This window comes from Lutjanus erythropterus, chromosome 4 (assembly GCF_056507025.1).
Source record: "Lutjanus erythropterus isolate fLutEry1 chromosome 4, fLutEry1.hap2, whole genome shotgun sequence".
In the NCBI taxonomy this organism is placed as follows: Eukaryota; Metazoa; Chordata; class Actinopteri; order Lutjaniformes; family Lutjanidae; genus Lutjanus; species Lutjanus erythropterus.
Genome location: NC_139320.1, coordinates 42,110,257 through 42,128,809, shown reverse-complemented (window position 1 = coordinate 42,128,809; position 18,553 = coordinate 42,110,257). Strand labels below are relative to the sequence as shown.

General features: G+C 38.1%; 1 protein-coding gene across 1 annotated transcript in view; it reads right to left on the bottom strand.

Moving 5' to 3' along the window:
* b3glcta (beta 3-glucosyltransferase a) overlaps positions 1 to 18,553 on the bottom strand; it is a 139,350-nt gene that overhangs the window by 70,378 nt on the left and 50,419 nt on the right. Inside the window, exon 4 of the mRNA XM_084718025.1 lies at positions 382 to 491. Coding sequence (XP_084574151.1) covers positions 382 to 491 — 110 coding nt within the window. The remainder of the gene's footprint in view (positions 1 to 381; positions 492 to 18,553) is intronic.

Here is an 18,553-nt window from a genome sequence, read left to right as displayed (position 1 = left end):
ACACTGAATATAGATAATATTGTTCTCAGTGTCCGATGCTTCAGTTTTTTTTCTTGCAGAAGGAGGAGTTAAATCATTTTATGGCCACTTGTGGCATTCTGAGTTGCTCCTCCTGCAGTTTCTTTGAAATTAATTTCCAATTTTAAAAAAATGTTAAGTTTTTGAATCATTAAAAAAAAAAATCAGTACTGACACCATGTGGAAACATACACAGTTTACAAAAACTCCTATTCAGGTGCGATTTAGTGATGATTGTCACCTTCACATATTCCTTCTGAGATCTGTGTGAGCTTTCATGTTCTTCCTTCTTCGTCTGCCAAAATAAGAGCATGTGTGTGTGTGTGTGTGTGTGTATGACTGAGAGGATGGCTTGAATCTTACCTCTGTGAGACTGTGTGCCTGCTTCAGTAAATCTGCTCTCCGTCTCTCTGCTTGCCTCACATGGAAGGAGTTGCTTTGACTCTGGAGGACGAACACTATCTCCCGCAGGTCTGGAGGAGCACAAAGGACAAAGATGTGAGACCGCTCACATACTGTGAAAAAGGATCATGGCAATCGATGACCTTCTGAGAGCGCGACAAGATAAAAGCCACGGTTGGTCGGAATGTGAGGTGATTTTTGCTAATCTCCATTATTGGCCTGGTGATAATAACCAGCACATCAAGGGCTTAATTGGCTCAGGGAGAGAGTATGTAAATGTCACAGCCCAGACTGTGTTACTTAATAAAAGATTAGCAGTCAGAAGAGTCTTTCTCTGAGGTAACATAACACCCGAAAGGTTGACACAGCCCAGCTGTCCACTTCTGGCTCAACGACACGACTGCATCGTCAGTAAAAATCTGTATTGTTGCTGCACATTAAGGCCAAGGTTAAAGAGACAGTCCAGATTTTTTGAAGTGGTGTTGTATGAAGTACTTTAATATCCATATAGTCAGTATATAATTTACAGTAGAAGGCGGCTGGCACGTCCCCAGTTTGGAGAAGCAGGAGGAGTACTGTGTGGGAAGCTAAGCAATTCACCATATTCACACGTCAGCTGTTTTCCTTTGACATCATTCTCATCTCTCAAACAGACAAAAGGATAACATCATACTGCCGTGTTTCAGGTTATAAGTCGTATATTGTGCAAAATCTGACAAATCGTTATTGTTTTTACACTTCCCAATTGATCAGCAACTGAAAAGATAATAGAAAGTGAAAAATCTGGAGGGACGTGGAGCCACATTTCAAGCTAAAACAACATATCTGATAGCCCACTAGCTACCATCAGACAACAGCTAACATTAGCATTCAGCCACTTCCTGGCTAGTATTACTGTCTGATAGTGTTAGAAGACATGATAGGAGAAGTGTGAATTAACTGTGAAATATCAACATAAGAATTCCCTTACACAATTCAAATTGTATACACTATCAGAAAGTAATGTTAGCAAGGAGATGGCTGAATGCTACGAATATTAGCTGTTGTTTAATAGTAGCTAACTGGTTAAGAAATATGTTGTTTTAGCTTGAAATATGGTACGATTTTCCTGCAGATTTTCACAATCCATTTTCCTTTTTAGTTCCTTTCCTTGTTAGCTGTTGTCGGTAGCTAATGGATTATTTTATTTTAGCTTGAAATATTCCCAATTTTCACCGATAACCCATTAGCTACAGACAACAGCTAGCATTAGCATTAATCACTTCCTAACAGTGCTGTCTGCCTAACAGGCATGAATTAATTCTGAAACACAGAAGAATTAAATATGCCTTCTCTACTGTATTCACTATCAAACACTATCAGAAATGTTAGCTAGGAGGTGGTTGAACGCTAATGTTAGCTGGTGTGTAATAGTAACTAACGGGTTATCAAATATGTTGTTTTGGCTCGATTTTCCTGCAGATTTTCACAATCCAGCTTCATTTTTAGTTGCTGATAAAGCAGGTAGTTGTGAAATTATAACAATTTGTCTTTGTACATTTATTTGACCTACCACCTGGAACACAGCAGTACGACACTATTGTTTTGATAACAGCGTTTGAGCCTCCAACCCTGAGTGTGATGTCAGAGGAAACTGGCCACCCCGTAAATATGATCAATTACTAATACTGCTGTGGACAAGGTCAGCAGCAAAATGTATTTGAGACACCTAAAAAAGACCCTGAAGTGTACACTAAATTATATGTTTTTACTGTTTCGCTGCCTGTCTCTCACTTAACCAGACTCCAGACTGTTTTTAAGGGTTAGAGATTCATCAAAATCTTGCTGTAAAACAAACAAAGTAACAGATAGAGGCAGTGGTAGACAAGCAACTCCTATTGTTCTGCGATGTAGAATGACTGATTTTGCCAATGGAGTCTGGCTGGTTTGGAGAGAGCGATATGTGGCTCATATATGATGGCGGTTTTCAGAAACGTCAGACGGAAAAGGCTGCGTGACTGCAAGGTAAAGTTGTGAAAATATTGTAAATATAGCATATAATATGTATTAACATACTAACCGATCAGCAGTGGACCAGCAACTCCCGTATTATGTGTCTGATTTCACCAATGGTCTTTGGTTGGTTTGGTGAGAGTGGTATCTGGCTTACATAACAATAATTTCTGATGGCACGGCCAAGTGGTAAAAATATGGCGCACTCTTAAATTAATTTAGGTGGACCTTTTATAAGTGGCTAAAATATCATATGCTGCTGACCCTGTCCACAGCAGTACATTGCTCAGCTTCCTACACAGGTACTCAAACTGACTGTAGTTTGTACACTGACTCTTGATGAGTACCTCATACAGCCCCACTTAAAATTAATCTGAACTAGCTATTTAACAGGGAGCCAGTGGCTCAATAATGTGAGTTTAAAACCTGTTAATACAGGCTACTTGAATGCTGGCAACCTGTGCAGATACCATCTTTGTCATTGACCCAGCTTGCTGAAGTTCCTCTTCATGTGAAATCCATTTACAGGGCAGTAATAGTGACACAGCTCAGTGAAGAATGACATTGGCTGCACAAACAAGTCCACATAAACCCCGTGGCTCTCACGACCAGCACAATCAAAACTAGACCAAAGGACCAGGGGGCGGCGAGGGAATAAAAAAAAAAAAATCTGTCATTTTGTCTTTGGCTCTGTACAATTACATTTGACAACTCCTAAATCCTGTAAGCTGTCCCTCACATCAGAATGAAGTCTGCGGCACCTGGCTGGAGTGACTGTGACAACAAAAAGGCTTTTCAAGGATTTAGAGCTGAGGGGTGGCAGCCAATATCCAGTTGTGAAGTCATAAGAGAAGCAGAAGAGATGTCAGAATTTCCTCGCTATGACAGGCAGTTCAGTAATGAGACGTGCCTGGCTTTTTGTGTATGTTTTCCTCTTAATTTGAGCTCAAACATAACAGGCTTTGAGCCAAATAATTCTCACTTGCTTCAGACATTTTAATTACCTACTTAAGTATTTGCACAGAATACAGTCATAAAGGGTATAACATGTCATAAATTATGATCACCACAAGGAGTTCTTTCCCATGAAGCGTTTCAAAATATGCTGACTAAGTGTATTTTACTGTTTCAAAACATAAATAAGCACCAGCCTCTGCTGACAGGTCTATAATCTTCCCTTTGGAATAAAAAGCAATATAAGGAAAAGAGGGGAAAGGCGAGTGCTGACAATGGCAGGATTGGATGGATTGCCTCCTCTTCAATTACACCACTTGAGCCTCTTCCCACCCCAAGTTCAGATATTAGCAGCAGGGTCAGGGGCAGATACTATGTCAGGGTACAGTATCTGTGTCAGATCTTTTTAATTAAGTGTTGGTGGGTGTGTCGCTGCTCTGCGCCGCTCATAACAAAGATCCCATTGATCCTGGAGCCCCGGCGAGGGGGGGATTTACTTGCTAAATCTCAGCATGTCCATCTCCCAACAGATCTAACCTCAGCCGAGAGCCGAGCTTAAGAGAGCGAATACCACCACTCCACCTCTAAATGCCCTTCTGCTGAGCTTGCTAAATGAATGTGTGGACGTGTGTGTGCATCTGGTTTCACATAAAGCAGTGCGTTTTAAGGCCCCAGGTGAGGCAGCGGCCTCCTGATACTGCACAGTACAGCAATAATACCAGCTGCATGAGACGAACAGCAGAATCAGATAAGCAGTTTGCCAATCCCTCATTGTGTAGATAATGCGTAGCCAATGTCAAAGCAGAGGAGGATGAGGGGTAAAAAAAGAAACTAATTAAGACTGAATTCACTGGCCTTGGCTCCACACTAATGGGTTTCGATTAATCATCAAACAACAGGGAGAAAAGGGGAAAGGGAAAAATCCTGTTATAGCGCCCTTCTTCCTTCACCTCTATCATTCCTGTGTCCTTCGCCGCTCAGGTAAAAATCACCTTTGTGCAGTCTCTTGACACCCATGCCAGATTACAAATCAATACATGTACCTGTATTTAATAGACACTTGAATCACCTATTGTGCCAAGGATAACACACAGCGCTTTCTTTAGATGATAGGTGAGATTATTCAAGGATGCCTCAGGGCTTAGAAGAAAACATGCTTAAAGGGATAGTTCTGATTATTTAATGTGGAGTTGTATGAAGTACTTATCAGTAACCAATAGTCTACAGTAAATGCTGGTTGGTACAACCCCACTTTAGGGAAGGAGACAAGAATACCAGCACAGAAGCTAAGCAATGTACTGCTGTGGACAAGGTCAGCAATAAAACATATTTTAGCCACTTGAGAAAGGTTCTCCCAAAAAAATAAATAAATAAATAAATATCAGTTTAAGCATATATGAGATTCAGAATATTTTCTATGCTTAACCTTGCTGTCAGACACCCTTTTCTGATGGGAAACCACTATTATATAAGACAAATATCTCTCTTTCCTCAGCAACCAAACTCCATGGGCGAAATCAGTCATTTTACCTCGCAGAACACAGTAAGTACTAGTGTACAGCTGTCTTAGTCTGTTAGTTTGTTTCTCATTGTGTGACTTCAGTGTTTCAAAAGGTTAGTTCAAATTCACCAAAGTCACATAATAATACAAACAAACTAAAAAATAAAGGCAGCGGCAGAGCAGCAACTCCTGTGTTCTGGTATGGTAAAATTACAGGTTTTGCCTTTGGAGTTTGCTTGGTTTGGAGAAAGTGGTGGATCTTCTGTAAATGGCTAAAATAGGTTTTGTCGCTGACCCTGTCCACAGCAGTTCATTGCTTAGCTTCCGTGCTGGTGCTCCTCCCTGCTTCTCCAAACTGGGGGTGTGTTGACCACCATTTACTGTAGGTAATACCCTGACTATGGATAAATTCCTCAGAAAAGTCCACTTCAAATAATCTGATGTTGGGAGGAGGGTAGGCTTGAGTGTCTGATTTGGTCGCTGGCGTGTTGGTAGATGGTTGCTGGGATGTTCTAAACACCTGCTTCTCAATTTTAAAGATTTTATGTGTCTTAAATAAAGGCAGTTGCTGACAAGTGGCTACATAAGAACTGCAGAGGTTGTCATCATTACACCAAACGCTAGTCACTTTGTGGGGGTGACACTGAAGTCATGCAACTGGTGTAGTTTGTTTATAATCATCATTAATGTCAGCTTTTAATGTACGCTTCAGAAATCATAAAAGCATACACAAAAAATGTGTAGAATCATAAACTTTTGTTACCTACAGACCTTTCTTTCTGCACTGACACAAAATCAAATGAAAAAATCCCATGAGCTTTTTGTTGAGGGAGTGATGCAAACTTCTGTTGGCCTACAAAAATATGTCATGCCTGCAGCAGTCTATAGGAATATTTCACATCTTCAGAGCAGCTCCAAAGGCAAGACTGAACACAAGACATAATGCTTCTGCTACTTCATGCACAATATTATGAGACTGTTCCCTGCAAAGTTTAAGTGAAGCCAAGTAGTACATGTTTAAAAAGTTTTTTTTTTTTTTTTTGTTAATTTAGCAGCATGGCTCCCTTTACAAATCCTGATATGGTGACTCTCTGACTTTCCCTCTGAGGCTATGGTGAGGTCCTCAACAGCATTTGGATGGATTGATTTGGTACAGACATTAAAGCCCCACTCAGGACGAACTGTTTGTTTTGTGTGTGAGGGCTGACATGCAACAAATGTCGCCTGTTGGAATCGACTGAACCAGCAACAGTTGTGACCATGTGGCTTGTGCTGCTCTTGTGATAATGTTGGTGACAACATTTGTACAACACTGGTTTATAGCTAAATTCTTGCAAATGAACTGACATTCTCATCAGCCTCAGCTGGGTTTGATGCCAATTAGCAAATGTTACACATGCTAACACGCTAAACTAATATGTTAAAAATGGTAAATATTATACTGCTTAATGGCAGAGTGTTAGCACGGTCATGTTACATAACAGGGCTTTAAGGTCCAGGTCTTATTCTTGGTTTCCACCTGCAGAAGGTACAAGAGGAAAGACTGCGTGATAATTAGATGGTACAAGATAAGAGTCAGCTAAATGTCTTAACTGTAACAGAAGATAAAATAGAAGTGATTAATTTTTCATTTTGTGCACACATTATTTACCAAACCGATGATATTTTACTAGGGATGCACCGATCGACTAGCCAGAGACCGGAACTGGCTGGTTTTCAGCATGACCGGCCCTGACTGGCCAGTCAGTGTCACATTTCTGATTCTGTGCTCGTTGTCACACACGTGTTCTACACGATGGTCACATCAAGCGCACAGCAGACAAACTGACTGTGATATCACACCCACCACAGCACTGATAACAGCTAAACACACTCAGACACATGCTTGCATGAAGTTGGTGTTGGTGACAGATTCCAAGAACAGGATAAAGAGAAAGCAGACAGTCTTCAACGAGACAGAGCAGCTGACAATGTCACAGAACAGCTGTAAACTTTGTAGCTCTTCATGCTAATGTTAGCCAGCAGCAGACTGCTGTTCACAGAGGGACAGTTAAAATCTCACCTCCTGTTCTGGCTGAAGAATAAACAACCTGTGTCGATGTGTCTCCTCAAACGTTTTCTCATCCAGACTCGTTTGACTTCTGCATCTGTGTTTCTTACGGCAAAGTTTTACCACAGCAAACTGTTGCACCGTGTCTGTCTCCGGTTTGTTCACATCTGCTTAGACAGGAGATCACGTGAAATCACGAGATTCCATGATCTCACGTTCCCCCTATTCATAATCTTATCTTATTTTACTATTTTTTTTATAAACATTTGAAGCTTCAACATGGAAGTGAGAAAAAACAATTATGTAAATATGAAATGAGTTTTTTGCTTGAAAAAGACTTTCTTCCATAAATTCACTTATTTTTGTCAAGTTTTTTAAATGTAAATCACATTCAAGAGTTGATAAAAAAAACAAATAAAAGCAGCAAGAATAAAATGTTTTTTTTTGTTGTTGTTTTGCATGTAAAAAACTGAAGCTCTGTTCTTTCTTTTGATGTATTCACTGTTTACACATTCATAGAAAAAACATTCTGAGCCTTTTGAAAGATGAATAAGATCAAAAATGCTGACGTGGCTACCAGCTTAAAAATAATGCTATCATTTAATGAATCTCACTTTTCAATTATTAAGAATTAGACTATTAGAAGAATTATTATAACAATTAATTTACATAAAAAACATATCAAAAACAAAAAATGTAACTCTGAAATGAATTTTTTGCTTGAAAATAGTTGTTTTTCTCTTTAATTTTATTTTATGGAAATGACATTCAGCTGTTGAGAAAAAAATACAGAAAAAAAGCCAGAATAAAATGTTTTTACATTTGAAAACTGAGTCACTTGTTTCATATTCATAGAAAAAAATATTCCAAAGGTCTTGAAAGATGAGTAGATATGATCAAAAATGCTGGTGGTGGCTGCCAACTTCAAAATAATACCCTGGCAGGGGGAAAAAAAGCCATAAATAAATTGAATTTACTTTATGTGATTTTCAGTCAGCAGTTTCTAATGCATTAGGTAGGTTGTTACTGCGTGTTTGCGGTATTGCAGTGATTTGTTGTTACGGTGACTTCGGGTGCTTGACAAGGTGTATTTAATGTTTTCTTGGATCTGTTTTCCCAGCTGTCACAGAGGTAATGCTATTAGAGGTAGCAGTGGTAAATCTGGTTGTATTAATAGCAGGACTCCCAGAGGTGAAAGTACGTGATCAATTCATCTATTTAAAAGAAGGGCAAAGATGCGAAGAAGCGCACCGGTGCCCAACTCACCAAGAGGCACTTTTTCTTTTCATGGTTAAGTGAAATTATCAAAAGACTTTTTTTTTGCTTATAATAATACGCCTCAAATGAAAGAGTTCGATGGTTCCAGGGGAGATGAAGCCAAAGCCCAGGTCACCTCAGAGCAGATGATTTTATTTTGCCAGGCTGATGGAACTAGAAAGCACGAGTCTAGTGTTCGTTTATCTCCCCTCACTCATTCAGTATTCCACAGAGGCCACTTCACAGAAAAAAAAAGACTGTATCAGCCTTGAAATATATTGGATGAAATGAGACACAGGAGAATTGTGCCTCCTCCTCTCTGATCTGATGCTTTTCTCGATGCATGGAGTCATTGTTTAAAGGCCATCACCATCTGGTCTCCGGCGAACTCGGCATGAAGGCTTTCAGTGTTGCTCGACTTCTCTGAATACAGGAGGGCAGAGGATCAGACTGATTAAAGGACGATAAACTGGAACAGATTTGTATTTCTAGGTATATTCGCACACACACATACAGAAGGGCGTAGTAAATATCTGCTCCTGAATGTAGATTGTGTGCTCTCTCGCTCTCGCTGTATCTCTCGTAGTGGCCGGGCCCTGCAGTGCTGTCACCTCATTGACACAAATCAATAGTGACACTTCCTTAGAGCGGGATGGCAGACGTTGCCAAGTGGCAGAGGAACTGAGAGCACACTGACCTCTAGGCACTCCTGCAGCTCTGTCATCTCCATCAGTGTCACAGAGCAGGTGTGTGTGGTCACCGGAGCTGTCACAGGAACGTTTCATTTCAGCCCAGAGTGTCTCCATCCCCACAGTCAACAAGAGAAGTGCCGCAATTTCATAACTGCTCGAACTGCTGTGAGTGGCCATTTTGACCTTTTCCAAACTCTATAATCTCTCATGATAAAAACCCAATTAAAAGATTATTATTTATTCTGTCAACATCAGATGTCTAACATGAAAAATATTGGACCTTGAATTCAAAAGGATCGCTGTGACATTAATTTAATCACTGTCAACTTTTCCACAAAATGGTCACTATTTTTTAATTAAAATTAAGACTTAAAATCATCATGACATGGATTTATTTCATCACTGCAGCAATATGCGGGTAAGATAATCACTTGCATCAGTGTGGGGAAAGAAAAATAACTGAAACAATTTACTGACTGTAACAAGTCTGTAACATTAGTTGAAGCAATTTTCTCTCTCTTTCATAGATGGTTGTTAAAGTAAAACCAAAAATATAACACGTCCAAATAACACCGTTAGAGGCGCATGGAAAAACACTGAGTTATGAGCAGTGGTGCAGAAATTACATTAAACAAGGGACAGATGAAGAAACATTTGGAAAATCAATTTAAAGTGGCACAAGTTACATTTCTTGATAATCCTCATAAATCATGCTTGGATGCTGACAAAAAAAAAAAAAACAGGATGGTGCTGTCTTACTGATGCTGCTTAACAAAGCGCTCTGGTCCTTTCACTTCACGTGCTCGGACTTTTATAGTTTGCGGAGGTTAAAGAGAAACATACTTTTACATCGCTGTGTAAAATACTCCCAGAGTTTAGATGACTGCAGGAGAGGATTGTTCCCTGCAGCTTGCTCTAAATGTGAATCCACGATTTGAAAAACAGCAGCAACTCATTGTGCCACGTCGACACACATTATGCAAATTTAAGTATTTTTGTTATAAATGTTATCAAGAAATTCCCCCAGAAATCCCATAAACATTTTAGCTTAATCTTGCTAAGAATGAGAAACAAACAACTGTGTTTTGTGAGATTCTAAAACATTTAATATTTATTTTTATAACAAATAACCTCATAGAACCGTCATTTAAAATAATCATAGCCTACACAGGAAAAGGCTGGAAACAAGCTGATCAGAAACACAAAAGAATACAGAGCACACAACATCATGTAATAACAACATTGTGTAATATGCTTTTTTTAAATCATCATTATCATATGATATATTAATACAATATTTCCAGGTGTCAACGGATTTCGTTCTCCTTATATCTTCTGTGAATCTGACACTGCCTCTGTATGCAGCAGTAGTGGTTGGTGTTGTTCTGCTAATTGTTATCTTTGGCATTTTTGTCTTTTTTTCATAGTAAAAACAATCAAATTAAGCTAGTAGCACTGCTATTTGTACTAAGTAAAGGTACTTTGTGCCAAAATGTGAGAGCTCTAGCACAAAAGTTCAGCAAGATGTAGATGCTGAGACAAAAAGTCTCTCAAACCATCCCTCAAATTCTTGTAATTATCTGTATTTTAAATGTACTTGAAGGCGTTTTTAACTGGTTATGAAACAGTCTCAATCTAGTGCTGATGGCTCTATATGAGCTACATAAGTTACTGAGACCATGCCTGTGTCTAAATTTTCTCAGTCAAAGTTACAGTGAGAAGTATGGTAGCCAGTTAAAAAGAAGCAGGAGGAGATATTTATTTAGATAATTTTATTTTTGACATTATATTTTTGGTTATTATGGTGGAAGCATTACTGCTTTTGGTCACTGGTGCCTCCAAAATCAATAATATATGAAAGTTCCTTGCAGTAGCTTTAAACTGTGCATAAATAAAACAAAATAAACTTTTTAAAAAATAGCTGGAAACATTGTTTTTTGTAGTAAGTTATGTAACTTTGTGTCATAACTTGAGAGCTTTAAAGAAAAAAAATGATCAAGTTACAGGTGCTGAGACACAAACTGTCCCCAGTTCCTCAGATTCCATTATTCTACTGATTACTGATGCCACTAATTATTTGGATTTTAATGTTTAATGTTTTAATTTTAAAGTTTCTTTGACAGAGACAATGGCAACCAAGATATATCTCCAATCCTGCAAAACAAGAAAAAATGTAATCGCGGCAGTTTACATGATAAATATGATGAGATATCAAAAATTAGCACATTTTATTTTGTGTGATTAAAAAAACAAAAAACAAAATTAAAAGCAAATACAGACTCTTTTAGTTGTTAGGTCACAGCTGGACTGGATTTTCTAAAAAGATACTGCATATATAAATTTTAAAATGGTCAAAATGATTGAGCGAAAATCCACTGCAAGGAAACCGTCAGTACACAGATGAAAGTATGGATAAGTTTGGGAGAGCAGGAATTTAAATCTACTTCAGAAGGATAAATGAGGAGCATTCAGATTGAAAGTAGATCAATAGTGCAATTTCAATGACAAATGTCTGCAAAAGTCTACAGGGATAAGATTCTGCAAGTGGGGCCATTAGGCTGTTGTGGGAACAATGAAACTGTCATGACAGATCCAGAGCTCTTCATCGCCGGCACATATTCAGAGATGACAGAGGATGTCAATAGCTCATTTCCATAGTCGGCAGGACAGAGTCCCCATCCAGCCACTGATTGTGCTGGTGTAAAACCTGCTACACTCCAGTGACTCACATCATTGGACTCCACGAGACAAGATGGCCCAGAATCATTCCTCTCCTAAAAAAATCACCCCTCCATCTCTCTCTTCCCCACGTCCAAAACGGTGCATCCGAGAGACACACTACACCGGAGAGAATTGGGTTGCAGTTTCCAGACCAAACTAAGCATGACCGTCACACCAGACAGCACCAGGATTTAATAGCCAATCCGCAGACATCCGGTGATATTCAATCTGGAAGCCCAAATTCAATATAGCCAACTTTTTTTTAGGCTGTTGAGGGTTTGATTTATCCATATAAAAATAATTTACCCTCCCTATAGGCAATCATCTAGTGTGGCACACCGGCCTACGTGTCACGCAGCAAGTGAAACGATTTTCCATCAGCCTCCTTCTCATATTAATACAGACTTTTAATTGCCTTGCACAAGATCAATAGAGAGCATGGTGTATTTAACTTTCAGCTTACTGCTGAAAAGGTCAGCGTCATAAATATCTCTCAGTAAAACAGAGAGGAAAACAGCAGAGAGGGGGCTGACAAAAGAGGGGTGAAATGAGGAAGCAAGCCAATAGGGAGAGAAAGGAAGATGCATGACGATTGCAAAAGAGGAAAAAGAGGAAGTGTGTGTGTGTGCGGGTGTATAAGTGTGTGGGAAAGAGGGGTATGCACAAGGGGAAAGCGATCAGAAGGATAAGTCACTCTTCTGTAAAAATTAGCTCGTTACAATTCTCTTGAGGAGTAAACGCAAAAACATACATAGAAAAACAACCACCCGGCAGATGCAACACGTAAAGGTTGGAGGGAAGGGGTCTCCAACCTGTGATAATCACACTCATTAGAGGTTCTCCAGAGTTCATGACTCCACGGACAACTCTGCTGAAGACTAATGAGTGCTGAACTCAACCCTTAAACCTCACTTAGCATCGATAATTCAGGAAGCTCAGGCAATTAATGCAGAACAGATTCCAGGTTTTGCTTATGAAGCCCATTCATTATCCATAATGGTATTTCAAAAATGGATGATATACTGCTCGAAATTAACTTTGTTTTTCCCTAATTTCTGAGAAGCTTCACTTTTTTTTTTTTTTTTTGAAAGATGCATTATTTCACACCCCATACAGCAATATGAGCCAGCACTGATTATTTGAAGTGGGACTGGGTTGTATGAGGTACTTATCCATTGTCAGTGTATTACCTACAGTAGATGGAGGTCTTAGCTTAGCAATGTGCTGCTGTGGACAGAGTCAGAGTCAACAAAACATATTTTATCCATGTATAAATTAAAAAAAAAAAATCAGTGTCAGTTGAGGGGTATGCTATATTTAGGATATTTTTACTACTTTACTTTGCCATCAGTCAGCCTTTTCCAACAGGAAACTGCTTTTAAATAAGCCAAATATTATTCTCTCCCAACTCCATGGATGAAATCACCAATTTCTCCTTGCAGAAAACAAGAATTGCTGGTCTACCGCTGCTTCAATCAGTTAGTTAGTTTGTGTTATTGTGTGATGAAGGAGTTTATATAGCGTACTCTGGAACTGATATAATTTTTTTTTAGATAGGCCTTAAACTGGGGGCACGTTGATCTACGTGTAGATTATGTAGGTCAGTTATGCCCAAAGACTTGGTTGGGACCCACAGATGAGTCACAGGGGTTTTTACTTGCATCCCCAAATAAAAAGACTATGAAAAAAACATGCAAATTTAATTTATATCTGCATTTCAGCTTTTATAAAGCATTAAAAATGTGTATTTTGTTTTACTGATGAGAGGAAAAAACAAGAGCCTGTTAATTCTGTCTAAATGAACTTACAATTTATGAAGCTGGCATCTCCAGATGAGAGGAAATAAAAACACTGATGGACTGTTAACTCAGCCTAAATGAATGTATTTCTCATTTCTAAAGTTTTAACTTATGTATATGTTTTCAATAACGTATTAAGATAATATAAGGTGATGAGGAAATGGCAGTAATAATGATCAGGACCATTCATTTATGAACAAAGGATCTCTTCCCAGAATTTACTGATAGATTGCCTATTGTGAATTGGGTTGCGATGGTTTGTCAATTTTAAAAAGTGGGACGCCAAGAAAAAAGTTTGGGAAAGCTACACCGACAATAGATAAGTATTAGAGATGTGGAAAAAAAAAATCAGCTCACTTAAAACTACTACAAAGAGTTTTTAATGGTTATGAGACAGTCTCAATTTGTTACTGATGCCTCCATATGATCTACACTAATTACCAGACTATCTGTGAGAAAATGGGCTATTTCTGGGTTGCTGTTCTTAATGGCTGCCGCTGGGTCAGATCCTCCTCCAAATCAGATGAAACAAGCCTGTGCTTACATTTTTCCACGCAGAGTCACAGTGATTGGCACATTAGTCAATTTAAATGAAGCATAAGGGGATTTTTATTTAGATTATTTGTTATTTGTGATGCTATATTTTGTGTTTATTACGACGGGAACATTAGCACTTTTGTCCACAGAGGCTTCCAAAGTCAACCAAATATTAATTCCTTGTAGTAGCTTTAAGTATCATAATTCTTTAAAAAAAAAATTGTATTAATCAAATTTGTGATTACTGCATTCATTTTATATATGCTAAATGACTAGCACCTTATTACATTAGCTCAATGCTAACACATAATGGGAATTCCCATTAACATGCTAACAGAAATTGGCATCAAAATCACTATATGTGATGTGCATTCTTTTCAGAAACAAAACATTCTTTTAAAAAGAAATGGTGTTGCATTGAATGCCCTGTGGTGTACACAAGTGCTCTTAAAGCCTGTATCTCAAAGTCTGTTGCACACGGTTGCACAACATGCCCCCTGTCTCATGATAGATGGTTTCTCAAAATGTGCGATTCAACTTTTTCCCATAGTCTAGTGTTTAAAAAGCAATAAAAGAGTTGCAATAATTTATAATACTGAATTGCCATATTTAAGAACTGTAATCCACATCAAATTGGCACCCAAGTATTGTGATCATATCATATTGTCCCAGCCCTAATAATTACCTCATACAACCCTGCTTAAATATACTTTTAACGTGTGTTGTTTTTTTAATTTGCAGAATAAAGCCATCAGCTGTGTCCAGAATATAAATAAAGATAAGCACAATAGAGCTGGCATACAGCCAGGCACAAGGGAACGTGATAGGGTAACAGAAAGAAAGTAAATACACAGGGAATGTTAGTTGGTACACAGGAAGACTTTAATGTTGTACTGTCCTAAAGATACAATGCTGCATATCCCTCTGGTGTGAAGAACTGGCCCTGAGTCACTTCATGAATATAATACAGGTGTAGAGGGGACAGTAGCTCTGTTTTTCTGGACTTAATTGTTGTTATAGTGATAATCTGATTTCAATTCCTGGCACACAATCACTGTTTGTGGTATAGAGCTGAACTATACCCTCCACTATCACACACTATACATTAAAAAGTAAAATCCACCTAAAAAACAATAGGCAATGTACCTCGCATCCGCTGTTTGCTGGAACATTTTTCTTTCTCCCACAGATAAAGAAAAGTTTAGTCATTTATTCGTCTACGACATCAACAGTAAACTTCTGATTTTAGTGCAATTCCCTTGAAGTCAAAGAGCAAGAGTTTATTTCTACATTTGCATTTTTGCAGCAAAGTTCAACAAGAAAAGCAGACACTGGCCATGACCAGAAGAGAAAAGAGAGTACAAGAGGCAGAAAATACCCATCTCTCCACTGTTGTCGCACCGCTAGACCATAATGCAATGCAGCCAAGAGGCTTTATTTTAAGTGAGGAGATCAAATCTAGCTTCATGATCTCTGTATTTAGGTTCATTTCCACCTACACATACAACTAATGGCTCGAACATGCCTGTGCATGAATTCTCTGGAGATGCAGTTACTCAGAAAGCAGTAATTATGTAGCATGAGAATCTGATTTGAACCTTTAAAGCCTTTTTCATTCATGTTCCACAAATCGGTGCCTCCCTGTTAATGGAAAAAGGCGCAGTCTGACCCAAAAACACAAATTCGAAGGTGGAATTTTATGACTTCTAATGTAATTTTCTTACCGGGTCTCCGTGGGTCTCAGTGTAAAACCCTTTAGGAACAAGTTGCAATATCAAATCTTGATAGAAATTTTATGAAGAGGCAGCCAACCGAAACATCTGGGATCAAAACTTGCATATCTGCACAATCATCTGTTCAACTGAAATGAAAGAAAAGTTTGTGAAATATATTAACTGACTAAATTTAAATAAAATCCGCCTAATGGTAAAGTTAGAACTGTGGTCTGAGTGAAAAGCCAATAGGAATTTAATCAAAATGGCTCGACTTAAATATTACATAAGACATAGACATTATTGGTTCAGATCTAAAGTTGAGCTCAGCTAACAAGACATGAATATCAGGCTAAAACTTTAAACTAATCTTGTCCAAATGCATTACCTCTATATACTGCAGAAGAAAGTCATTGATTATTAATGACTGTGACTTTACACTGTGCATATATAACAGAATCTTTCCTACTTGATCTTTTTCTTCTTTGGACTACGAGTCTGGAAATTCAGTGAACTGACTGATTTGATTGGGTCAGACAGCCAAAGGCCTGACAAGATCTGTATTATTATTATTACGTTTATTATTTTTGTGATGCTGCACAATATAATGTTTTAAGGTGGAAACAGTCCACTTCCAAATGGTATTGTTGTTTGTAAGAAATGATCAACACCACTTTGGAAATGAGAGCGAGCATGTTCACTCAAGAGGTAAATTGAAATTGTCACAATTTTATATTGAATTTGGGAGCAGGGTAAAGCTATTGTAATTTGCACTGCATAGTAATAACATAGTTTGAGTAATGTTCAGGTTTGCCCCCTAATGGCAAACTTAACCGGTGAGAAGAGTCAGAGTCGGCCAAGTTTTCATTAATCTTTTCCCAGGGGAATTTTTATAGTTTTGTAGCCTATTTTTAAAGTTTTACAAGGCTATGAATCATTTTACAACACATTGTTTTATATTGAGATGCAATTTGTAATTCTCTTTATACTTCTCACAAAAACATACCTAAAAATATATACAGCAAATGGGTGAATAAATAATAAATATGAATAATTATTAATAATACAAATAAAAATATTTTTATATGATATATTGCTTAGGTTGAGTTAAAGAGTATCACAGCCTGAGAAAAGGGGGGCAATAGAGGAATTAAATATATAAAATATGGAAGCTTTATATTATATCTGTGTGGTGCCACTCTGTTCTGTTGTGATTAGAAGGACTATTTATCTTTCAAATAAAATTTGCAAGTGAAAGTAACTTAAGTAGATATGAGAAATTAATGCTATTATGGCATAAGTGGAAGTGCGCACTTGACTCTGATGAAGATGTAGTGTGTGTTGAAAAGTTTGTCTTTGAAGAATAAAAAACCTTTTTGCCTCATTCTGTATGCTCTGATGTTTTGGAATAAGTCCCCTTTTTTTTTTTCCTGTAAAAGAGTACCTCAGCCTTGAGAGCAGCAGACAGGCAGTCCTTGTGAGTCAGTTGAAGCATGTTTAACCTTCTCCATTTAATGTACGTGCAGACATTTGTACCTCATGCCACCCCTGCATAAATCAGTGCTCTACTTGGGCCACTACCGGTTAAGAAGGTCTGGACACGCCCCTGGCTGAATGGCCAATGGCCTCACAAAATTTGCCTTATTACAATGTACATTGTTTTTGTGATGCTGGAGAATATCGTGTTGTTTTGAAGAAACAGACAACTGAGCCATCAAGAGGTACTGAGTAATGTTAGCACTTTGCACAAACAAGTAGGTTGGTGCTGAGGTGGCGTAACGTTAGAGGGAAACGAGGAGAACAACAATAAGGAGAAAATACCTGCATTTGTTCACACACTTAATCTGTAAATCAAGCCTTTATTTTTCCAGGAAAATTTGTGCCTAGCAGCAGATAGAACTGCACGGGGAAAGCGAGGCTGGTTCCCAACGCAGGGGTCCCATCCCCCACTAGGGGTCACCGAAGCTTCACAGGGGATCATGATGCCATCTTGATTATAAATGGTATAAGAAAACTTACAAAAAAGGCCTGTTCAATGATTTCTGTGAAGAAAACTAAATTAAATTGGTATTTTTAAAGGTTAAATTATTATTTAAGATATAAACTTCAATCGGGATAAGAGCACAGTGAAGACATGAGGACAAGTTCTGTTCACAGAGCCTTCACTCTCTGCTACACAGCCTTATCCTACAGTAGAAAAGTACACAGTTAAAACAACCAAATAACTAATAGAATAATGGCCAAGTGTCAGGGAGAAGAAAGCACTGAATCTGTCAAAAAAAGCTGATTAAATATGTGTGACTGAAAAAAAAACAAAACAATTAAGACAGAGGATTGTATAAAAAGTTCACTTTTTGGCTTAATTGTATAGTTTATCAGTTGTGTTATTGTTATGCACTGAACATAAAATGAAATGTCCATAAAGTATGCCAGTAAGTCAGGGGTCATCGGATTGCTTGGTATCAGTTTATTTAGAAATCCTAAAGGTATGTTTTTCAATCACATCATTGTGATTAAAGTTATCTGAAACAAAGAAGTTGCAGCAGTTTTTATACTGATGGAAAATAAAATACATCAAATGAAATTAATTTATTACAACTCAGCCAACAGAAGAATTATTGGGAGATGGAAAATAAATAATTGGCTGATCAGTTCTGCACTATAATCTGGGTCTCACAGCTAATTAATCAAATAAGACTAGATATGAAATCATGAAAACACTGCCACGTGGAAAGTGATTTTGAGATGATGTCTTCCAACTATGAAAGCAGTTTATCAGCCACATGATACACATATGATAAATCACCTTCGTTTATCCAAGGGATGTGTTGGTATCCGTGGCAACAAGCGTCATTGGTCCCTATAACAAGAGTCTGTGGAACAAGGACGCATATTTACAATCTATTCATCATTCATCA